General features: G+C 27.1%; 1 protein-coding gene across 3 annotated transcripts in view; it reads left to right on the forward strand.

Annotated features, from left to right (window-relative positions):
* LOC100202366 (ARF GTPase-activating protein GIT1) overlaps positions 1-26963 on the forward strand; it is a 63866-nt gene that overhangs the window by 34967 nt on the left and 1936 nt on the right. For all 3 annotated transcript variants that reach the window (XM_065808195.1, XM_065808196.1, XM_065808197.1), the window contains 7 exons: positions 4965-5024; positions 9875-9943; positions 10024-10119; positions 13874-14021; positions 20224-20395; positions 20585-20648; positions 22128-22256. In XM_065808195.1, the coding sequence (XP_065664267.1) occupies positions 4965-5024; positions 9875-9943; positions 10024-10119; positions 13874-14021; positions 20224-20395; positions 20585-20648; positions 22128-22256 (738 nt within the window). The remainder of the gene's footprint in view (positions 1-4964; positions 5025-9874; positions 9944-10023; positions 10120-13873; positions 14022-20223; positions 20396-20584; positions 20649-22127; positions 22257-26963) is intronic.

Raw genomic sequence — 26963 nt, forward strand, 5'->3', positions numbered from 1 at the left:
AGATCTTCCTATATTTATGAATGGTGATTTACTCGACAATAATCTAGGATTAACTCTAACATCCGATTTTTCTTGGAAACCATATATCAAATCCATTGCAAAATTAGCATCTGCTATGGTTGGATCTCTTTATCATGCTTGACACTTTACTCTGAATTCTATTTTGTATCTCTATAAATCTCAATTCTGTCCTTGTATGGAATACTGTTGCTATATCTGGGGCAGATCTTCCAATGATGCCCTTTCTCTTTTAGACAAGGTACAAAAGGCATTGTTAACATAGTTGGACCTGCTCTTGCAGCTATTCTCCAACCATTATCATATCATCGTAATGTTGCTTCTCTTCTCAACAAAAACTATAAAGGCCACTGCTCTAAGTGCTAGAGCATCTAGAATTAGAGAATGGAATCAGGAGTAAGATAATGGCAAGCACAATAAAAAGAAGCAGCCTTAGCAGATGCTAACTTATCAATCAATTATATATGAGGTTTTTATAAGAGGTCAGTAGTGAATGATAATCCAAAAAGATTTAAAGAAGAGGACCAGTGAGATGATTTCCTTTCATTTTTATAAGAATGTCAACAGTATTGCAATAGTTGTTTGCAAGTAAAAGTTGAGTTTGGCTGGAATTAAAATTCAAAAATCACTGCAATCCCCAAGCTTTTACAGAAGTGAGATCAGATTCAAGATTAGATGTTCTAAGCGATCAAAAAGAGAAGACACTTTGTAAAGACATGAATACAGTTAAGTTGTCAGTAAATAGAGCCACTTCAGATGTAAGATTGTCAGGAAGATCATTAATGTATATAAGAAGCAAAACAGGACCAAGGATAGAATTTTGAGGTAACCCAGAAGTTATTGGAAATGAAGAAGAGTGTTTGCTTTTAAGGATAAATTTAATAAAGCGGTTAGAAAGAAATTATTAATAATCCCAAAAATTTTACCAAATACACTGTATAAAGCAAAGTTATGGAGAAGACCAGCATGCCAAACTTTATTAAAAACTTTAGATATGCCAAGAGAAATAGTCCTAGCCTCGCTGCCTCCATCTAATGCAGGATAAATTTTTTTAGTTATAGCAGTTAACAAGTTAGCTGTAGAACGGAAAAATCGAAATCCATATTGATTGTCAGAGAGTAAGTTATTAGACTCCTAATGGGATGTTAGAAATTAGTTGATCAAAGACTCAAAGATCTTGCTAATACTAAAGAGAAGATTGTTAGGTTGATAGTTAGAGGGGTCATAATGTACTCCAGAGTTTTAAAAATAGAACCACTGATGCCATTTTGCAGCAGGCAAGAAAACAAAATTCAGTCAAGGATTTATTAAATTTAAAGTTTAAAGAGAATTGAAGAGAGTTCTGGAGAAAAATTTTGTAAGACTATGACAGGAATGATGTCTGGACCAAAAGCTGTAAAGGAGTTTAATTGAGAAATGACTCTGACAACATAAGCCTGAGTGATTTGGAAATCTAACAATGGGTTAACCTGTTTAAATGGAATGGCAAGAAGAGAATTATGGTCAATGAAAGAGGGCTGTAAGATCAAGGTTAGTAGAATGTTTCTACTTTCCTCTAAAATAAACTAATAGTAATGTAACAAGCAAAGTAACAGTATATATAGTTGATCTAAAAATTTCTATTAAAAATTGTACTAATTAGTTTTCTAAAAAAGATATCTTTTTTATAAATATTTAGCGTTAAAGGCCATTCACAGTTTCAACAGCTATTATTCAAAATTTTTCTATTATAAAATTTGTATTTTTGTAAAATTTCCACCAATACAAAGTTTCACAAAACTCTACTTTTAGCGGGCACCCTCTCAGATGCAATTTATGTTTACTGAATATACTTCGGTTTCAGAAGTTTCATAAAGAAGAAGATAAAGCTCCAAAAAAGTGAAAAAAGTTTTCAAAATACATTTTCAAGTTTTGATCACAGACAAAACAGAAGTTTTGCACAGTTTGACCACAAAATCACTTGGCTCAATTTCACAATTTGTTTTTATTGCAGATGCAATTGCCATCATAGAAACGAAATTCATAAGTAGTACCACTCACACCACCTCAGGAAAACACTTTAAATCTCTATTTTTTTTAGGTTTTTTGGAAGATATTACCTCAGAAGATTCTTGCCCCTGTGCAGGATAGTTCCTTCATCTATGCTCAATTTCTTTTCTGGCTCAATTTTTAGACAACTCTCTCTTGCAAAGTTCAACAACTGTCAAATCTTGTAGTAACAATCATATTGTGGAGTATCATCCCTATCTGATCATCCCCTAACTACCTTTTACTGTTTGCTTTTGTCATTAAAATGTACAGCTTTGCTAAGGTTGGTGAAACTCATAACATTTGTAATCAGTGGTAAGTGGAGCTCATCTCTTAAGTAAGATATGGCATCGGGATTATTCCCATTCTAATAAGTATATTATGTATTGCTGAAATTCATCTTTTGTTAAATAAAAACTGGATAATTAGGTATAATTGTGGAAATGTGTATTTATTCGCTTGTTTTTAATATATGCACACACATATATACATACATCTTTAATTTAATATATGCACACACATATATACATACATCTTTAATTTAATATATGCACACACATATATACACACATATACATCTTTAAACTATAAAATAAACAAAATGCGCAATAACAACTATCAAAATAATTTTAATTATGATAAAAATTATTAAATATAATTAGATATAATCAGTGCTCAAAGTGAGGCAGAATGGGGCGGGATACCATTCCTTTACCTTTTTAAAGTTTACAATTATCCCCTTCCCTTTTTTAGTGTTTATCATTGGGCGGGTACCTAATAAACTTATAAAATCTCATTAACTTTTTTTTCTATTAATAAAAATGTAAAAGCTCAGCAAAGTTGTGGCTTTGAGCAAATGAACGTTTTAGTTGTTATTAGCGTTATACTTCAAAATTTTGGCTTAAAGCTCAATAATAAAATCTAAAATTATAAAATGTGTCTATTCTTTCGTATTTCAAAACAAGAGTTACTAATAACAACCAAAATTAAAGACTTTAGTTGGCATTCTCTTTTCGTAATATTTTTTTTTGTGGATTGTAATATAGGATGCAATAGTTTTACTTGACGTTAAACATTTTGAGTTAAAAAAATTATTTATTGCTAATTGCAAAGATAAATATATGGCTAGCAAGATGACAAAAAGAAAATTAAGCAGCAATAGTTCTAAAAGTAATTTGGGTGACGCCACTGAAATAGAGAAAGAAATCACCAATTTATCAATTATTGAACTTTGTATATGCTATCCTCAATGCGGCGACACATTTTTTCCAGATTATTGGTCTGATATACAATGGAAGGAAAAGACAGTTTCAATAAATGATCTTGGCTGCTCTGTTTGTAAGTCTGCACAATTTTTAGGTGCCAAAAAAACTCAGGTATCAAAATTGTCTAGGAAGTGGGCGCTTGGTAACATCAAAGAATATAGTGAAACAAAAGAAGAAAAAAAGCAATCAATGAGGAAAAAGCTTTCATATCATAAAATGAAAAAGCTTGTAAAATTTTTTCTCAGTCCAAAAATTAAACCCTTGTTGTTGATGTCAAAAACAACTATATCAAAAATCAAACCATAGAGATGTGTTGTTCGAAAATGCAGATCAATAAGCACAAAACTACTACCGCGTATTTCGCACTGTATATCATATTGCAAAAATGAATTGTCCGTTTTCTGATTTTATAGAACTAATATCTTGGTTGAGACATTGATTGTATTTTACAATCGGATAATGCATGTGCATACATATTGTCCATATTTCTAATGAAATGCGTACAAAGATTGTAAACTATTTATGGTGGTTTGTTTACTTTAAAATCAGTTTAATTTTATGGCATTGTAGTAATCATCGTCTTGAGCTAACAGTAAATGATGCTGCGTTAAATATTTTACCAATTTGTTACATAAAAATTTTTTTTGATAAGTTGTATTTCTTAAACAGGCAGCTACTAAGAACAAAAAAGAATTTGAAATTGTTGCAATGACTTTAAGTGTAAAATTGAATTCCATTGAACAAATTCTTGATACCAGATAAGTGTCGTCTAGGAAACGATCTGTAATGGCTGTTTAGAACAACTATGCAGCATTGTATCAACACTTTAATGAATCTCCATTGGATCTAAAATGTATTGGAGGAGATAGAGCTTGATATGCCTTGAAAAGAAATTGTGTGACATCAATTTTGCACTAAACATCGGGCTAATGCTAGATGCTTTCATAGAACTAGAATATCTTTCTAAAGAGTTACAAGGCAGACAAATTTCTTTACCCGAGGCACATCAGTTTTTTACCTTAAGAAATCATGTATTTCAATCAATGAGAAATAATTCTGGTGAATACTATTGGCAAACACAAAAAATTTTGAGTTTAAAGGCGTCAAATAGCAGATAAGTAAAGTTTAAAAAATTAATCAAAAATAATTTTTTAGTAAACTAAATGAAAATCTTGATTCTAGAATGTTTGCAACTAGAGCTGAACATAAATTGTTACAAGATAAAGAAAACGAACCAAACAAAAAAAAATACAATAGTTTGATAAAAAATTTGCACATTTTTGATAAACCACAATGGTTTGCAGAACACGATCCGTGCTTTGGAGACAGTGACATTAGACAATTAGCAAAATTGATGGTAAAAAAGATGGTAAGAAGAAAACATTAAAAAGCATCCGCCTAATTTTTTTTTTCCCACTTTAAGCATTGGATATAATCAAAACAGAACAATGAAGTAAATTAGATAAAATCAAAATAAAACAACGAAGTAAATTAGATAAAATTAAAATAAAACAATAAAGTAAATTACAATATTATAGCCTAGCCAATGTCCTCAGTAACCTAAAAACATTACAACTTACTGTTGTTTGTAAATTGATTATTAGATAAATGTATGAAGAATATTAATTTTATTTGTTATGGTATTTTTTGTAGGGAGCATTTGACCACAGAGATTATGACGATCCACAAGATTGTGACTCTAAATCATACAAGGTATTTATATCGCAAGGCTTAAAATGTTTTTTTTAGTTTTTAGCAAAAGAAAGAATCTATGAAAAATGTTGTTTAATTTTTTTTGTCGTAAAACATTCAATAAATATTTTAGTAAAAGTCTCTTAAAATTGCATTGCCTCATATAATATTATACACACACGCGCACACACACACACACACATGCACATTCAAATACTATAATTCAAATAAATTTCTATATTTTTTCTTGAAATTGAAATTGGCCAAATTAATCAAGTTAAAAAAAGGTATGTTGTGTTAAAAAAATGGCATGTCCTTGTTGCCTTAGTTAACAAAAAGGGGAACTTGATGTTATATTTTCAGCCTCAGATAAGTCACCTATCAGAAATGAATCTTGGGTCAGTTTGAATGTTACAGAAATTAAGCCACGCATTACATTCTATTGGATTATAATTTTATTTTTTTATTTGCTAACTAAAAGTTTGATAGCATCAAAATAATTGAAAACAAACTTTAATGGTTAAAAGATGACCTTTAATAAAATAACAAAACTTTAATGGTAACTAAATCTAATATAAATAATAATAATAAAACTTTAATAAAATAAATAAAACAATAAAAATAATAAAACTCCTAAAAATAATGAAACTTTAATGGTAACTAAATAGTAAAAAATTTTTTAAAGAAGATGCAGAGCTGCTTCACAATACCGCTCATTATGAATAACAAGTAGGTTTTTTAATTCTGTCGTTAACCTCTTAATGGTTCACTTGTAAGTCTGTATAAAGTGTGTTTGTGTTCAGTTTAAACCACTGGCGTGGTGTATATATACATATATATATATATATATATATATATATATATATATATATATATATATATATATATATATATATATATATATATATATATATATATATATATATATATTATGTATATATATTATGTATATATATTATATATATATATATATTATATATATATATATATATATATATATATATATATATATATATATATATATATATATATATGTATATATATATATATATATGTATATATATATATATATATATATCAGGCCTTTTTACGAGATTTCGCTGCGTAACGAAAACGCGTAACGCATTTCAAAGTAACTCAACTCAGCAAATATATTTTGTATTGTTAGAAGTTATATTGTGTCTTTTCAGGTACCGCATTGTAATTAAAGTTATTTTATTAACGCGTTAAAAATCATACAAACAGTTTGTTTTTTTCTCACTATAACAAAAGTTACAAATAAAATCTAAGTTCCTATTTGAAAAATCATTTTTATTATATTTGTTTATTTTCTTATAATTTTACAGTTCGTTTTTGGTTATTTTATTAACTGTTAATAAATTTTTTCTTATTTATTTTGTAAACTCTTTTTAATGTTTTTAAAAGTAGTTTTTTTTTATTATTTATTAGTTACTGATAACATATTCGAGATAATAATTTATTTTCATAAATTAAACGAACGTCATTAAAACTTTACGTTATTGAATTAACAATAAACAAAATATCTTATTAATAAAATATTTACATCAAAATAAATCATGCATTTTTTAAATTATCATGACAAAAAAGAATTTTTATATTTAAAAGGAATTTATATATTTAATTCCTTAAGATAAAACTTAAAACACTTTATTTTCTTTAACTAATTTTTAACAATAATAAAAAAATTATTAACCAAACTGTTTCTTTAACAAAAAATCTATTAGTTTACAATTGCAGTTAAATGCTTTTACTTACGACTTTATTTCTTCTGAATAAACGTCACGTAAACGATATCAAAAGATAATTTAAATATTCTGAAAGATAAAAGTTTTTGCGTAACGCAAAACTGCTGAACGCGTGGGCAAATTGCCTTTTCACAGGCAAAATGCGAGCTGCGTAACGCTTCTTAACAAGGCCTGTGTATGTATATATATGTATGTATATATATGTATGCATATATATGTATATATATATGTATATATGTGTATATGTATATATGTATATATATATATATATACATATATATATACATATATATATATATACATATATGTATACATATATATACATATATGTATACATATATGTATATATATATACATATATGTATATATATATATACATAAATGTATATTAGGGTGTTCAAAATTGGACTCTCAACCCTTTATTGTGTTCCTTTTAACTAAAAATTGTGGACTTTAGCATATCTGAAATTCGACATCGATGTTCTTCCACAGTTTGTAAAACATATAGCAATTAAGTTTCATATTTTGTTAAGATTTTTATGTAATCTGAAACAAGTTTCACCCCTCTTTCGGCTGTGTCATTCACAACTTTCATAGAATTAACAATTTTGTATGCTTCCTGGTATTTGATTACTGTACTCCATGTGTCTAGGCAATGATCCTTCATAAATGTCCAATTTATTCCAAGCACTTCAAATACATATTTTGATCTATTTGTTACAAAGTTATCTAAGTTCATTTTTACAATTGTATCCATTAATCCTTTACCTTCAAGCCTTTTAACCTATTTTTTTTTTAGCTGGATTTCAAGTGCAATCAACATTTTATCTTTAGTTTGATTATCAGCATTATTGCTGAAAAAAGAGAGACTCACAAGTTCTTCAGTTAATTATTATAAATGTCTTGCAATGGCTTTTATAGCAGATTCAGCAACTTCTTTGTCAAATATTTTGAAATTATCGAACTTCTCAATCAGTGTCAGGTCATTGTGAGGAGCAGATGAAGAGATGGGAGCCCGAAACCAGTGTTTCATGTAAATCAAAGTTGAAAATATTGAAAATTGTAGAAGATTTTTCTCTTCATTCTTTTTTAAATGAAATTGATGTTGAAACAGGTATATTTTAATAGATTAGAGTGTTTTTACCATCCATTGTGCTTGATACATAGCATCAGGAGTACGAAAGGTTATTCCCCCTTGACCTGGAGGAGTTTTTTCTAAAAAAATTATCAACAGTTGCAAAAGTTCTTTGTAATCATCGCAAGGTTGTTTTGTTCCTAGCAGCATATTTACAGCAAATTCTATTGCTAATGGTACAAGTGAACCATACACTTTGAGATCTGCATCAGTTAAGAGCCAAGATTCAGAATTGAATTTACTCCACTGATCACGAATCGTCAGTTTTTTTGCTTTTGATGGAGCAAAGTCATCTACTTTATTATCAGTACCCTGAGAGGAGTCTGATTCTGTTAAAACTGGGTCTGTGGCTGTTGAACACGTTTTTCTATTTAGCTCTTTTGTTTCTCTTTCTTCGTTTGCTTTTTTTCTGTCTAAAATACGCCGTACTTGTTTGAACAATTCACAATCAACTGAACTCATGCAGCCTTTTCTTCTTTCTCTTTGTATAAGAAATGTCATGTCTTCTTCTATTGTGATTAATTTTAAAGCATCTTTATGAGGAATATCAAATAGTTCTTCGATTTCTTGAGAAAAAGTTTCTTCATTTTTTTGCTGAGTTCCTGCTTTGTGGCCTTTATTCTTTTTCAGCTTTCCGTATTTCTCAACAAGTTTTTCAACATGTGTTATAACATGATAATGTTGCTTTGTCGGAACTTTAGCTCTTTGCCAAAAGTCTAGATCTGTCACAAGGCCTGCACTTTCTCTTACATTGTTGTTATTTTTTAAAGAAAAAATAAGTTTGCAAAACTTGCCTTTTAGATGGCAACTTTTGTCCTGTGATCACAGCTGTAGCTTGACCAACACACCATACTTCATTTTGACTTCTAGTCTCCATTATAAATTGACTTTGAAAACATCTATCAAATTATGTGTTTTTAAAATTTATTTCTTTTCAAGACAATGAACTCATTTGAAATTACAGGATGATGCACTAATTTCAGCAGTAGTACAATACTGATGCAAAAACTTAAGTGGATGATGAAGTAATACAAGTTTTGTGAATTCCAGCCAATTTATTTTTAACTTACTAATTTTTTAAAAAAAATAACGAAGTATATTATTAATGTATAACAAAGTATGCATAATAACTCACAAGATTAGGAAATAATAAAATATTGATAATATTCTCAACATAATTATTAGAATAAATGTGATAAGTGATGAGAAATATGAAAAATTGTGTGTTCGAACAATCTTGCAAAATTAAAAAACTAACTGAGCAACCCCTAAACATTAACATATTGCATCAAAAATTTCCCAATATCATTTTTTCATTAAATGGAACCAAATAAAAAGTTGAGAGCATAAGAAAAAAATATATATACATTTTTTTCAATGCATTTATTTGTCACCCTAATGTATATACATAGTTATTCAATTATATATAATATGTAAACATAGCCTCTCTATTTGCTAAGCTTGAGCCTCTTTCCCATGGACACTGCTCAAAGGAGCTATCATCTTCCATCAACTAAAACTCTTTCTTGTTTGACTCATCATCCAGCAAAGTCTCATTTGTTTACTGTATCTGTCCCTACATGCTCTAAAACCTTTATTTGTCTAGTTTTTTCCCCACACTTTAACTCTTTGGAACTCTCTCCCATCTTCATGTTTTCCTGACTCATACAACCTTCAACTTTTTAAGTCTTCTGTCAACCTTTTCCTTGCTCTATAACTATTCTTTTTTTCTAATAACTCCCATCTTAAAAGTGGTTACCTGCAGCCTTGTTGGGAGTGAATCAGAATTATATATGTATATATATAACATATATATGTTATATATTTATGTTATATATATATACATATACATATATATATATGTATATATATATATATATATATATATATATATATATATATATATATATATATATATATATATATATATATATATATATATATATATATATATATATATAATTTTGTAGGGAAAATTTCAAGAACTAGAAGAACAAAACCATAGTTTAGGACAAGAAGTCAATCTTTTGCGATCTATGGTATTTTTTTATGTTTCAAGGTTTTTTATTTGTTTTTTATTTTATTTGTTGTAGTTTTTTAATTTAAAATATGGTTATAGGTTCAAAAGTTAATGCAGGAAAATGCATCACTTCGAGCTCAAGTTGCACAATTAAAGTTTGAACGAGATGATTTTGAGCAACGTGTTGATCCTAATGTAAGTAATGATAATAAACATGGCAGGTCTAAATCAAAACACATAAGTTTTATTAATTAGACATCTTGTGGATATAAATTTTGTTTTTGAAGCTTGTTTCTAAAGAAGTAAGTTTTGAAAAAAAAATCTAAATCCATGTGGTCAACCAGGTACCTCAACATTTGTAACTAAATTTTGCAACTTTTTCAAGTTTTACAACTTTACTGGAGGAAATTAATAAAAGATATTATAAATATATGTTTTTATATTTTTTAATAAATACTTGTTCTACTAAATAAATGATCTGAATTCATATCAAAATGGCGTCATGAAAATAAGTACTAAAAATTTATGTAGCTAGCTACAAACTTAGTTAAAAACATACCCTATTAGCATCTTTTATTTACAAATATAAAAATTACTTATTTTCTTAAACTATTTAATTATAAAATCAACCTACTTATTTTACCTCAATTTAAAACTTAAAATTTTTAATATGTAAATTTCCACTTTTTAGCTAGCTAAATAAATTTAAATTATTGAAAAATTTTGAAAAATTTTTTTTTCTCCACTTTATTAATTATTTACTAATAAATAACTTATTACTGACACCTTACCAACTATTTAAGAAATTTCCATTCTTAACCTTAATAAAACCGTTATTTTTAAAGCAAAGTTTGTAGTAAAATACTATTTCTGCTAATTGCCTAATGATTGTGGAAACACATAAAACTCCGCATTGCAAGTATTTAAACTATATTATCAATATTATTATTAAAAAACGTTGTGCCAACGTAAGCCCAACCTTAGGGTGCATTAAACACCTTATGGTTTTAAAAAATTTTTCAAATCACTTTATATTTCACTCCCATTTTATTTTATTTTTTTCTAAAATTAAAAAATAATTTACGGAAAAGTTTCAAAAGAATTGGACAAATTTTAGGGGGTCCGCCAGTTTTAATTTTTACTATTTTAACATGTTTACTCCAACTGCAATATCATTATGCAATATCTAGAAAGTGAATCAAACAGAACATTACTCTCTTGTACACTTACATTAATCATTTTAAAGTTGAATTTCTTTTTCTTTACAGAGGTCTGGCTGTGCACAGCTATCTTACTAAACCACCTGCAAAACATTCTAATATTCTTCTTCTCCCTTTGAAGAAGCCAAAAAGTCTGCACTTTAACATTGTCAATGATTATGCTGAGAGAGAAGTTTAACTCCTCTCTCAGCACAGTCATTGGCAATGGTAATGGCATTCAGGTTGACTAATAATGTATTAAATGAGGCTAAGTTTGACCAGTTACAAACATCATCATGCATTAAGAACTCTGAGTTTAACTGAAGGTTGTGAAAGACAACTCCATGTCTGGTCAAACCAAATATGCTAATCTTGTTGACATTGTCATTAGTGGGAACCTGCTTCGTTACCAAGAAGAAAAACTATGCAGAACTCAACAAACTCCAAATAATAATCTTTGCACAAGAGCTGCTGTAAATGTGAGTTCAAGAACAATTTTTTGAAGACTGTCATCAAAATCTCTTGCTGTTTCATTGTAATCACTTCTGTTAAAGCAAAATAATTGTACTGCAACTACTGAAGTTGCAGATATTGATGAGTGTAGTGTTGCTTATTTGTGAGAACCTAGAAGCTTAAAGTGTTTACAAAATCCGGAGAACATCTTTGAAGTTTTAATCTTTAGATCATCAAATACATGTGACATAAATTCATCAACATGATGATGACAAGCAGACCATAGAAGAGCTTTACCTAGTTACTGCTGGATTGTGATACACTGCTAGATTTGCTGCTGTCACTTGCCCAGTGTTTGATGCTCTAGTATCGAATGTCATTTTTACCTCTAGATCACAACATTTCCATAAAGAGAGCAGTTCAAATGTTAAGTCTGCTACAGAGTCACCTGTGTTACGATCTGTGTCAGATTAATATGTGGGAATGCCAAGAAGTTAGAGCTCATTTGCATTTCCAACCACTATTGGAAGTTGCTCTTCAGAAATGTTTTTGTTTGATAATGAAGGGAGTAACTTAGAGTCCCCGTGTAATGTAAGCAGCTTCGGAACAACCGATTGATCTTTGTAGTTGGTAGCAATGTTTTTTGCAATTCGATGACAGCATTTATCAGTGGTTGAATATGATGCAGAGACCTTAGATGTGTCTTCTCTAGCCTCTGCAATAAGCACAATAGTGTTTGCAGCTTGTTGTGTAGGAGTAATCTTCAGTCTATGTATTGAAAAAATGTTACTGTCATCGCTGTCACATCGCTTGTTCATCATTACTAGGCCAGAGTGTAAATATGTTAGTGTCTCTTCCATTTGTTGAACTTTTGCAATGCACCTTGCAGTTGACCTGTGTTTGACCAAAATGACTCTTACTTTAGCATTGTCATTTATTAGTTTTAGAAGCTTCTGGCATGATGTAATTTCACTAATCATTAGAATGTTAGCTTTTCCATAATAGATGAAAATCTGTGCTAGAACCATTTTAGCTTTTAGAAATCTGATGCAGCTCTCTTGCACTCCAGCTTTGATGTGCCACATTAAATAATGCATTGATGTTGGCAGTTGAGAATCGGTTATCTTTGCAACAAGCTCAGTAATGTCATTGCTAAAACCAAATATTGCAGATGATTGTTTTATCTTTTTTGCCACTTTAGCTGTAACAGGCCCTTACATTTCTTCAACAACAGAAACTACAGAAGCAGGGATTTTTTTAAATTTAAACACAAGATTATTAGCATGAGTTAAACCTTTGACATTTTGTTCAGTCTAGCATGTGTTAAAGCTAAGGTCAAAAACGCCAGTGTTTGGCCTAAAGTTTGTAATAACCATTAAGTTTGACTTATCATTCAATTTATTAGTTATGACAAGTTGACAACAAAAAAACATAGGGAGTATAAACAAACCACATGGCAACAACCATAAGAATTTGTGAATTTGTTACACTTTTTTGAAAATTTTTAACAAATTATTTCAGAAATACAAGTTGGCAACAAATATAAACAAACCACTTAATATTCAGCTAATCAGCTAATCAGTTTAGGATGAAAGATATTTCAAGCTTAAGAATTTTTAGCATGCAAAAACTCCATTGTGTCGAGTTGTGCATAGTAACATTTTTCAAATTTGTGGTGAACCTCCTAAATGAGTTCCATTTCAGTTGCATGAAATTTTCTCTAGGCAGCATTTGTGAGCAATAAAACATTTTAAGAATAGGTAGAAAGTATTTGCTTGACTTAGAGGCATTTGATGCACCCTACCTGACATGTACCATTTCAAAGTTAATTAAAAAAAAAAATGTTTTTCGAGCTTTATTCACATAAAATTTTAAAAAACAATGGATTTAGATTTTTACTTACAATTAAATAATAAACACAGAATATTAAAAATCATTTGATATGTATTAAAAACATTTATTTTGAATAAAATAAGTTGGTTTTTGCGAGGATTTAGCTTAAAAGCAACAAGTTTAGGCAATGACCACCACATGGTACAAAATAAGCTCTTTCCTTGATTTCTAAAATACTGGTTTGAACACAAAAAAACCACAACAACCTGAAATTGATAATCCTAAATCATTGCACTCTTTATTTTTAAAATAAATTATTATTTTATATTATGTGTCTTTATGTTTACATTATGTGTCTTTATGTTTACATTATGTGTCTTTATGTTTACCTTATGTGTCTTTATGTTTACATTAGGTGTCTTAACAATTTTTATACTGTTTATTACTTAAAATATCTTTTTCAGAAGTATGATCGTACAAAGACACAAAAAACTGAAGTTCATCCAACTCCATCAGTACAATCATATTCAATAAATAAAAGGGAAGAAACAACCAATGATACAAAGTCACCTGCTTATTCAGATAATCGAAAATTAGATGCCAAAGATCAAAGTATTTTTTTTTATTTTGTTCTAAAAACATATTTGTAAGTTATATCTATTTTGTTTTTCAGATTTCAATAATCAAAATGAGTTCAAGAATGTTATAATTTTCCGTTGATTTTTTTATTCCGTCAATTGTTACCAATATTAATTTTATATTGAAGCTGTCAGTGTTTAACATTATTGGTCTTAGTTTAAACATTAACTACAAACTGTGCAAATTGTTTTGATCAAAAACTTTTCTGTCTTCAAAGAAACCTTTTGACTAAGAATATATTAGAATAGTATTTAAATATTTAATTAAGACTTTTAACTCTTATATTATTTATGACTAAAATCAACCAAAACTAGTGTAACAACCTACCTAGTGTAACAACCTAGTGTTAATCTTTCCACCACCTTATCTATTAAAGACTTTTTATTTTTTTGTTTTATTTTTAACAATAATAATCATTCGTTTTTTAATCCAGCGAAAATCATAACATAACTTTTTTTTTTGACAAAGTTATTCAAAGTTTTTTGAAAGTTTCTGGATAGTCATAAAAATATTTTTTTATAAAATTTCAAACCTTGAGTGTTAATGCAACACCCAGAGCAAATAACACTTTTATAACTTAAAATGGGTGAAATTTTAAAAATCAATAATCATAAAATAGTTGCAACATCATTTTCAAATAGTCTTATATATTATATGTATTAAATATATATATTTTATATATTGTGTGTGTATATATATATATATATATATTTTTTATATATATATATATATATTATATATATATATATATATATATATATATATATATATATATATATATACATATACATAGATACATGCATACTAGGGTTGGGAATACCAGGATTCTGGTATTTGGAACAATTTATAGTTGCCGAAATACCGGTATTAAAAAAGTTGAATAATAATATTTCGGAATTTAAAATAATTTCATCATTCGAAAGTTCAAAATTTTAACTGATCTTATAAATGGAAACAAAATTCATCAAACAAAATTAAATGTGGTTATATGATATAGGTTAGTTGGTTATATGGTATAGGTTAGTTGGTTGTATGATATAGGTTAGTTGGTTAAATAATATAGGTTAGTTGGTTATATGATATAGGTTAGTTGGTTATATGATAGTTTTAGGTGCTGTAATAGTTTAGTTAAAGTATTATATAAAATTCCAAACGGTAAAATAATTTCTTTTTAATCAGAGTATGAATTATACATTTTATTATTGTGTTTTAAACTTTAAGAAAATTTGTATTTTACATCGATATGAATATTCAAGATTTTAAGGAGCATTCCAAAGCAAATGATAAAAATTCACCATGTTTTCATTTTGTAAGAGAAAAAGCAGGATAGTGTGCTGAATACAAATTGTGTAAGAGAATAATGTAAACACATGGAGGTTTATTCCCATTTAAATACAATTCATGAAATCAATTTATTAAAAAGAGATGTTTTAGATTCTTCAGAATTTGTACCGAAATTAAAACCTTCTGTTAACAACTTTTTTTAAAGTGATAAAATGGATCAATTATTACCAGCTGTTTTAGCTAGGATGACTGTATGTGATAGTTTATCATTTAACATTATCTGCATTTTATATGATATCAGAAAAGGCTTCACAGCCAGAAGCTCCTCTAACATTCTAAAGTATCATTAAACAGTTACCAAAGTGGTCTTGAATTACAGTAGATGAGTTCGATAAAAAATTATACAAGACCAAGTATTTAAAGAATTATCGAGCAGAATTGCTAATGAAAACAGATTTTCTTTAACTTTCAATGAATGGACATCGGTAAGAAATAGACATTACATAAATATTTATGTCCACTCTGATAAAGAATTTTGGAATCTAGGATTGGTTTGTGTTTTAGAACAATTTCTGCAGAAAAATGTGTTGAGCTTGTGAATGATAGGTTAGATGATTTTGTGCTGTTGATGAAGAATATTGTAGGTATTACCTCTGATGGCGCTGCAGTTATGACAAAGGTTGGCAGGTTAAATGAAGCACATCAGTAACTATGTTTAGCGCATGGAATTCAGTTGGCTGTTTCAGCGTGTTCTACAAAAAACCTAATTATGAGGCTAGTCTGCATAATGAAGAAGATGCCAACGTTATATCTGTTCCTACACCCAGATTTGAAAAAGAGCAGAATTCCACAGATGAAACGAATTAATTTATGAAAATTAAAACTTTACTCATAATTTCCACTGAAAATGATGATGATATTTCTTCTTTTCTGGTACATCAGCAAATGTTACCATTAGTTAAAAGTGGTCATAATATTTCGATCTTCGCCTACAAAAATTACAAAATCCTACAAAATGTATGTAAAAGAAGAGTTCGGGAAAAAATTATCTCTGGTTTTAGACTCTAGAACACGATGGAATAGTTTGGTGTCTATGACAGAAGGTTTCATAAAATTAATAAATTGCATCAAAAAGAGTCTAATAGATTTAAAATCACTTATTTTGTTTTCAGATGCCGAGTTTGAAATGTTGTCAGATATTCTTTCAGTTTTACTTCCCATTAAGCTTACAGTTGAAGCAATCTACCTAAGGATGCAGCTTTGTTATCTGCAGATCCTGCTATTCAATTTATGATGAAATCAATAACTGACCATCCATGTTTGTTAAGTTGAAAGCAGCTTTAAAAGTATGTATCCTTGAAAGGCGAACAGAAGTTTCAAGTGTTTTGCAATATTTACATGATGGAAGTTCCAATGAAAATCCAAACAATGATGAAGCCGATAAAGATTATGAATTATTTCCAATCATTACCAAAGCTGCAATCACAAAAGTTTTTGTTCTACAGATACAATGTCTGGGTGTGGCCAACTTTCATTATGAATCTGCACCTGTAGTATTAACGTCTACATCAGTCAATGCTTCAAATTCAGATACAAATATAATGTCGATGATGATGAAGATTATCAATTTAATGTCAATGATGATGAAGATTATCAAAGAAATGAAATATCTCTGACTGAAGTAGGAGAGGGCATTTGAAAATATTACCTATTATAATTATATATATTGATATATTAATATATGTTGTATATTGTTGGAAATACAATTATTTTTCTATATAAGAGTGATCAATATTTTTGAAAAAAAAAACTGAATTATGCTTTAAAATATTTAAAAGAAAAAATACAACTTAATAAAGTTGTATTTTTTTATTTAAATTTTTCAAAATGAAATATATATATACATGTGCGAAAGCATTTGACACTGTATCACATGAATACATTATCCATAAAGTTAAATCATACGGTTTAACTTTAAGTAATAGACAACAACGAGTTTTACTTGGTGAAAACCAGTCTGACTGGAGTCAATCAGTAGTGGCAATTACTAGGATCAGTACTTAAACCACTTTTATTCACAATATTCATAAATGACCTTCCTTGTAAACTTTTATACGTAATAAAAGTATACGCTGACGATAGTAAAACTCTTGCTGAGCTGGATGAAATTGAAATACTAAGAAACGAATTACAAAATGATATAGATAAAATAGCTAAATGGTGTCAGGAATGGAAGATGAAACTTGATATAAGTAAATGTAAAATAATGCATTTTGGTAATCAAAAAAGAAATTACACTATCTTTGACTTTGATCAAAAAATAAGAATTCGAATTGAAGAATCCGACTCAGAAAATTGATTTAGGCATTATGACATCTACTGATGGAAAATATAGCCAACATATCAACTACTGTGCTAACAGAACTAACAAAATGCTTGGTTTAATTAAACACACATTTGAATTCTACACCACCTCAATTGCTGAAATATTGTATAAAGCCTTTGTTCGACCGCTTCTCGAATATGCAGCACCAATCTGGAATCCATCAAAGAAATATGATATAGCAGCTCTTGAAAAAGTTCAAAGAAAAGCAACTCGAACAAAAAGCTTCTCTCACATCTAAGTTATGAATCACTATTAAAAAGGTTTAATATTACAACGCTAGAAACTCGAAGGTTAAGAGGAGACTTAATAGAGTGCTTCAAAATTGTTCACGTTTTCATACAAGTTAAATCGTGTATATCTACGTCAAAAATAATAGTAAAACTTGATGAGTTAATGGAACAATCTGCATACAGAAAAGATTCCATTTGATTCAAAAAAGAACTAGTAAAGGAATGTTGTCCAATAAGAGAGAATTTTATTCTTAATAGAATAGCCACTGTATAGAATTGTCTTCCTCCGTCTATAGTGCTATCTACATCAGTTAAAACATTTAAAAAAAGATAAGGCAAATATATTAAAAGAAAACATAAAGTCACAGGCTGATATAGAGCATGTTACACGCTCTCATTTAACATTATGAACATTTAAATCAATTTAATTGTTATTTTGTTAAATTTCAGCAATAAATAGTCATTATTATTGTTTTATATATATATATATATATATATATATATATATATATATATATATATATATATATATATATATATATATATATAAACTTGAAATATGATATTTAACCAAATAAATTCAAAAATAGTCAGAACAGTGAAACAAATAGAAAATCCAGTAAATCTTTTTTCTCACCATGTTTTTATTAAAAACAATATAGTTACCAAAAAAAATTACTAATACAAAATATTTAGTATTAGTGATTTTAAATTTTTCAAAATTTTATTGGATTTAGGAGGAGCACAAGACCCTCGAACACTTACCTAATATTATTAAAAAAGGTTTATTGCAGAAAAAAAGATCTTTTATAACTAAAAATGAAAGAAGTGTATTTTTTTGATAATAATTCCAAAAAAATATTATAAATAATTATTTTTTTATATAATGAAATTTTTGAAATTTTATACAATTTTGCTTCTTTTGAGACCCAACATGACATACTTTTAAAAAAAAAATTTGTTATAATATTAGGGACTCGGTAAGTGTTCATGAGTCTTGTGCTCGCCCTAAATCTATTAAAATTTTGAAAAAGTTTAACCAAGTTGCTTGTGCGAACCAATAGAAAGTTTTAAGAATATGAACAGATCTTTTTTAGAATATAAGGGGCGGCTGGGACACCCTAATATATATATATATATATATATATATATATATATATATATATATATATATATATATATATATATATATATACATGTACATTTGCGTGTTGTCAGAAAGTTAAAACCGTTAATTTGATTACAAATTAATCGTTTTTTAAAAAAACAATGTTTTAAAAATATTCTTAATGTTTTTAAAACATTCTGAATGTTTTTAATAATGTAAATAATGTTTTTATTTTTATTTTTTTTTAATAAAATGTTTTTATTTTTGTGCTGCTACATCGACTGAGGGTTTGGTTGGGGCAGGCAGTCTATCAAGTAATAAAAAAAAAACTCTGGTCTTGCATTTTAATTTTTACTTTTTGTCAACAAAATACAGAAAAACTTTCTGACAACCAGTTAGGGGTTATATATATATATATATATATATATATATATATATATATATATATATATATATATATATATATATATATATATATATATATATTTATATTTATATATATGTATATATATATACATATATATATATATTAATAATATGTTTAACAATAAAAAATGTAAAATAAAATGTATTTATATATACAATAAAACAATCAATAAATAGTATATAAACCATTTTTTTAAATATATTAAAGTTTTAAAGTTTAAATATATACATTATATATATATATATATATATATATATATATATATATATATATATATATATATATATATATATATATATATATATATATATATATATATATATATATATATATATATTTATGCATATATAACAATATTTTAATATTGTCTTGAAAAAAAGCTATAATTATTCTTTGAAACAAAAAACAAAGAATATCAAAGTATTCAATAAATATTCAAATATAGTTAAATAATTCTATAATTAAACTACTATAAAATATAATTATAGTTTTTACACTACTATAAAATTTACAAAGTGTTTTAACAATTTATTATTAATTAAAATAATTTAGTACAAATTTATAAAATCATCATAAAGTTGTTGAAATGAATTTACAAAAATTTTATCAAGAAATTTTATTTCTTATTAGAAATTTATTAAGAAAATTATTATTTATCAGAAATTGTTAATTTTTATTATTATTATTATTTTAAATTGATTGGGTTTTTGCAACAATTTTTTTTTATTTCTCAAATTAAGACTATAATGAATCAGAAGAGGATTCTGCAGATCCTTATCGTAGTACAGAAGATGATATAGATTTTCAACAAGAAATTGGTCCTTCACAAGAAGACATTGTTAATGCTACAGAACAAATTACAAAGAAAATTCAAGAGTTACTTTTAGCAGCTCAAAGTGGACGAAGTAGTAGGTAAGCAAATAAGTTTCAAAAAGAAGAATTTTTAAAAGTCTTCAAAAAATGTTGTCTTTTACACCACATGGTTTTACTTCACCACTTTTGTTTCCCTATTCAGTAAATATTACTATGCATATAAATATTAATGCATATAAATATTGGATTTTGTCTTTAATCACATTTTATGCATTAAATTTTTTTTAGATATGTACCTTGTTCAAGTAATATATCTGCAGCTGTAACTGATATGGCTAACTTATTTCCAAAGGTTTTTTGTTTTTTTTAATAAATGTACAATATTGTTTAAGAATAATATATATACTTGTATTGGGTTATGTCTTTATTGTATGTCTTTGTTTGTGTCATTGTTATATGACCTCTTTAGGCGTCATGTTTCTTTATTTCCTTGTTTTCTCCAAAAAAATATTGGTGTTACACAAATTCAGTAGGGATTCCGGTGTTAGACTTTTCTGTAGTGAGGTTTGTTTTATTGCAATAATGACTGAGATTGCCCTTATAATCTCTATCAATGACTGTTGCAGGCAACAGTCCGATTATAAGGGTGATTTATAAATTTACACTACTGTTTAAGAATAGTAAGACTGATTCTCCTTTAATTTCTATTTTTTGAAGTTTCTCTAAACTGGGTATAGGTTCATTTCAGATAAAATGAGCCAAATTTATGAAAATTTATTGTGTTAACACCACTAAGATTTTCTTTTGGAAAAATGAGTATTCTCAAAGTTTTAGACTTTCACTAAGTTCACATTTTTTTGAAAAATGAAAGTCTAACTTAGGCAATTAGTCTTTTCCAAAAAATAAATTTAATAAATGTTAAGTCCACTAAAAATAAAATGAATTTATTGATTTCTATATGGCTGGGCAGCGACAGGTTATTAATAACAACATTCTATTTATAAATGCATTTAAACAAAACATTTCAATCTTAAAATATGACATCATACTATCATTTTTTTATCACAAACTTCCTCTTCAACAATTCTCTGAATTCCTCTGCAAGAATACTCTTAATTCCTTTGCAGGAATTTTATAAATTTTAAGTTGTTGAGGTATTGTGTCCTTGGTTTGCTGATTTTTTGTAATTCTTGTTCATTATTTATTAGAACTTTTCAAGAGTTTGAAAACTTATAAAGTTTCTTATTACAACAGGTTTTGATCATGAGTCCTAACTTATCTTTTACAGCAATTTTTTCATAAGTTTCATCTAAAATTCAAAAAAGTAAAAAAAAGATGTTATTTTTATTAAAAATATAAACTCTTTTGTTTAGTAAACATGAAATATGAAAACCATGGACTAAAACAATTTAACTCAAAAAAAATTTAAATAAGTTTTGTAGGCTTTCCTTAATATTATATGCTCGAAAAAGAAAGAGTTACTTAAGTTATAAGAAATCATTTCTTAATACTTTTGTATTATTATTATTTACTTAATACTTTATATGGGTCACAACAGTACCTTTGTGAGGTAAAAATAAGTAAAAAAAAAAAGTATGAGGTGGATTACTTTTATTTTTAAGTTGTGAAGATAATTTAATTTTTATTTATTTATTTTAAAAAAGTCTTTAAAAAAAAACAAATTTTTGTAAATTCAATGTAAACCTTATTAATAAATGATGCAGATATTCAGAAAATGTTGAATGTTAAACCAGATAGTAAGACTGTTGTCCTGTAAAGATATATATACTTTTTAATTTGTTATTTATATGACAAATATATATTTTTCCAGCATCCTAGCGCTGAAAGTGTGCGAATGGCATTGCGTTTGATGATAACAAGTGCAGCTAGATTACAAGTTGAATGCAGGAGTAGTGCTTTGCCTGAAAGAAACATTGATCAAGCTATGTTAACTCAGCAAGTATGAAACTCATTTTCAATTTGTATTTTGTTTTTTAAATTAATAAAATAGATTTCCAAATAGTTTTCAGATATGTTTAATTTTTAATATGGGTTTTGTAAATATGTTTAGGTGTGTCAATATCTTTCCCCTATAACATTTTTATTATGTAACGAAACAGTTTCATTATGTAACGAAACCAATACGTGGAAAATGTCCGTCATAATCATATGTGACGAGACATAACATTTCATATAACAAGACGTAAAGTTACAAAACTGTTATGTAACATGTTTTTGTAACATATTTACATATTGTTACGTATCATATGTCTGTTATTTTTACGTAACAAAAAGTAATATTTTTAACCTTACAAGACGTAACATTGTAATGTGTGGTTTCTTAATATTTTATAATTTTTTGGTTTTTATATATATAAATGTCTTCATATATAAGTATATGAAAATATATGTAAGTAAATGTAAATATATATAAGAAAATGCAAATAAAAACACATTTAATGTATAGTGGAAATAGTAAATTGATTTAACAACAGTAAAGAAATACTAAATCAAGCATTACAAATAACAAGTTACAAACACAGTAGAAGATTTAACCAATTTAAACACTATTTAAATTTTTAGATAAAAATGGTATCAACACAAATAATAGGTTGACATTTTATATATACTTTTACTTGTGAGTTTATTAAAACTTTAAAAGCGCAAAAAAAAGTTTTTTTTGCTACTAAATCACCAATTGAAACTGATTATTTAACTTTTTCTTATACAAAAAAAAAATGAAAGCGCTTTTAATTTTTATTTTTGAAACCCAGAAAAATTTTTAACTTACCCGAACTACTATTTAAATAATTAAATTACTTAATTACTAATAAAAATATAAATTAATTTATTATTTAATTCTTTAAATAGAAAGTTTGGGTAAGTTAATTTAATTAAGTTAAAAAATCTAACTTTCATAAGTTCATATTTATGTAATTTAATGATTTCAAGACAAAAAATCGTGCAGATTAACACATAGGAACATTAAGACCATAAAAAGTTGCATACCTGGCTAAATGCCAATTTTTTAAGTAGGCCTTATCTCCCACACCACTTTCAGAAAAAATCTGATCAGCGATCCTAAAACAATTTTATTAAATCTCAAAATCATTAAGTAATATATATTTAATAATTTTCAGATTTTTCAACTTTTAAAAGTGTACTCTTGAGTCCTTAATACAAGGATTGGGGGGGAGGGGGGGTTGAAAGCATTTATTAGTTTTTGAAAAATTTTCCCACCCACCCTAGGCTTATTACCCCACCACCCCCACCCCCCAGGATTATTAAGACCCCTCCCTACCACGTTTATTAATTTTTAGTTTTTATAAACAGAAAAATTAAATCTCAAGACTAAAAAAGTAAAATTCTGTAGAAATCAAAAACTTAAAAATTAGAAAGTCATTATTTCAGTCACCAAAAAATCAAAGTTGCAGGGTAAACAGGCTTTATAAATCCTCAAAATTTTCTCACCAAAGTATAAAACTTATATCAACATAATAAATCCTATTGAAATTATGAAAAAACATCTGTTAGAAAATGTGCATTTGACCACAACCCATTCTAAAAATAAATAGTTTTAAAACTGTTTCATTCTAGCATAGCTTGTGGTCAAACCCCCATTTTCTAACAACTGTTTTTTCATAATTTATTTAATATGCATAAAATTTTATGCATGTTATGACCTGGACTAAAATTCCCACCCATCCTCCTTACATTCCCGTGCCTTGTATTAAGGGCTCAAGAGTAACCAATTGAGATGTAATGTAAATGCAACCAATTGAGACGTAACATAAGGTAAAAAAGTTCTGCATTTAAGATGTATTTTAATTGTGCCTATTTTTTTACATTACATTACGTCTCAATTGGTTACCCTTTTAAAAGTTAACAAAAAAAAGCCAATTGAGTCGTATAGTTGCAAGTTGATGTCTCAAATTTGAGACAGTTAAAGTACGTCGCAAATATAGATATTATTTTGAAACTTTTAAAAGTGTAACCAAGTGAGACATAAGGTAAAAAAATCTGTATTTGAGACATATTTGAACTGTGCTTGTTGTTACATTACATTATGTCTCAATTGGTTACACTTTTAAACGTTTAAAAAAAAAGCCAATTGAGATGTAATGTTGCAAATTGAAACTTTTTTTTTTTTTCGTGACAAAGTAGCCAGTTGAGACCAAGCTATTTTACAATAAAATATAAAGTAAATATGGTAATTAGCAATACGGCAATGATAAAATAAACATTTACTGCATTATCAAGTTTATTTAATTAATATTTAATTAAAAATAAGAGAAAGTAACCTTTTTTACCAATTATAACTGATTGAGATGTAACGAAACTAATAAAATGTTTAGAGTTCAAGTGTGTCAATATGTTTAATGTGTCAATATGAATTTATGTTCAAGTGGCTGGATGAATAGAAAAAGTATCAATAGAAGAAAAGAAAAAAAACCTTGTTGTCAATTGATTAGACAATTTATTAAAATAATAAAAGCACCTTTTTGATTTTTGAAAAAATCAAAACCTGGTGGATTCAAAGAAACGTTAAAGTAATAGTACTAGAACTTTACTAAAAAAGAAAATTCTAAAATTAGTTAGTCTAGCTTTTTCTGACTTATAACAATTTTTGCGTAGCATTATTGCTGTGGTTGATTTCTGTCAAATTTACTTTTTTTTTTTACAAAATTAAATATGGAAATGAAAAGATAGGCTAAAATTGATACATTTAATAAAAAGTGTTTGATAAAATTTTTTTTTTAGATTTGATGCTTTAATAATTGTTTAAATTAGTTTAATTTGAGTAGAAACCTTTTGTTTATATTTTCAAAGAGTTTCGTGTGTTTCATGATATCCTGTATACAATTTATGTATATATATCTACAATTTATGTATATATATATAGCTATATATATGTATATATAGCTACTATATTATTTTCCTTATAATGAAAAGTGTCATTATTCTTTTATAATTTAAACTCAAATTTGAGCTCTGGAAATTGAAAATTGGGAAATCATAAATGATCAATTCGCTATAGCTACTGAACTAAATTAATATTTTCAATCTTTGTATGTTAATGATAATGGTGCAAGCATAATTGAGTTTCATAATATGCCTTCAAATTTATTATTAAACACAGTTTTAATAACACAAAATGATGTTCAAACTAGACTTAAAGTGCTTGATAAGTTGAAATCAGTCGGTTTTGATTTTGTTCATCCTTATGTTTTAAAAGAATGCAGCTCATCAATATCATACCTATTATATTAGTGTTCAAAAATCGATGGAAACAGGTACCCTACCAGATATGTGGAAGAAAACAAATGTAATGCTACTTTTTATAAAATGAAGCAAATTAAAAGCATCCAACTACAGACCAATCTAATTAACTTCAATATCATGTAAAGTGTTGGAATAATAGCTGATTGTGTCATGCGACACCTCATAAAAAATAATTTACTTTCAAAAAAAACAATATGGTTTTATGGAAAGCTAGAGCTGTATAAAAAACCTATTAGAATATCTAGATATTTTAACAGATGTGTTCCATAATGAATAATTGCGCCTATTTCTTCTCTAAATAATTCACAATTGTTTCAAAATGATATAAATAAACTTGAGGAATAGTCTACATAATGGAAATTAGGATTAAATTTTGAAAAATGTAAAATTATGCACTTTGGTTCAAATAATAAAGAATATTCGAAAAAAGAAAAAGACATTCGTGTTTATATATCAAGTGATTTAAAATGGGCCAAACGAGTAAAATATGCAGCTATTAAAGCAAATAGTATGCTCTCACTACTAAATAATGCATTCAAGCACAAGGAAAGGTCTAAAAAAGATGGAATAGTCTACCAGCAGAAGTTGTTCAATCTACTACAGTTAAAAGCTTCAAATTAAACTTGCAATCGGTCGACTTAGAATAACGACTAAGAGAAAAACCAAAAAAGCTTATTATTAACATTTTATTATTTAGTAACTGACTTGTTCATTAATTAATTTATACTGGCTGTCATAGTTATTGCCTGGCACTTTATCTCAACAGCATTAACTATTATTATTGTTATTATTATTATTATTATTATTATTATTATTATTATTATTATTAAGGAGGAATTTGCATATGTTTAAGGTTTTTTCATTTTATTATTTATTTAAGTTCACATCCCCAAAGCTCTGGAGAGGAAAAGGCATTTTTAATCATTATTTTTATTCATTGTTTTTATTTTTTGTTCATTTTTTTCTCTTTTTTATTTTTTATTTTTAACTCTTTCAACCCTAAACTACGAAGCCTTGCAGTTGTAGAGAAACTGGCTGAGTGTGGAGAAACTGGCTGAGTGCGGTACTTCTAGAGGGATTTGAATTCGGTTTGAATCTCTTGATTCTTGAGTGTTCTACTACTTATGTTTGTGTTGACTTATGAGTCTTGCGTTTGCGTTGAAAAATCATATTTTTTTAATATGCGGACTAATCCGCACTGTGAATCAAAATGAACTTTATTTAGATGAGACATTAAGTGTATCTTTTGAAAACTTAATACTTGTAATCCAAGTTAAAACTTCATATCATCATGCCATACTTTATGTGAAATAAAATTCTCAGTTAAACGTTATTGAAATTTAACTACTAATTAAGTAAAATAATTTCTTTAATAAAAAAATAG

This window comes from Hydra vulgaris, chromosome 10 (genome assembly GCF_038396675.1).
Source record: "Hydra vulgaris chromosome 10, alternate assembly HydraT2T_AEP".
Lineage (NCBI taxonomy): Eukaryota > Metazoa > Cnidaria > Hydrozoa > Anthoathecata > Hydridae > Hydra > Hydra vulgaris.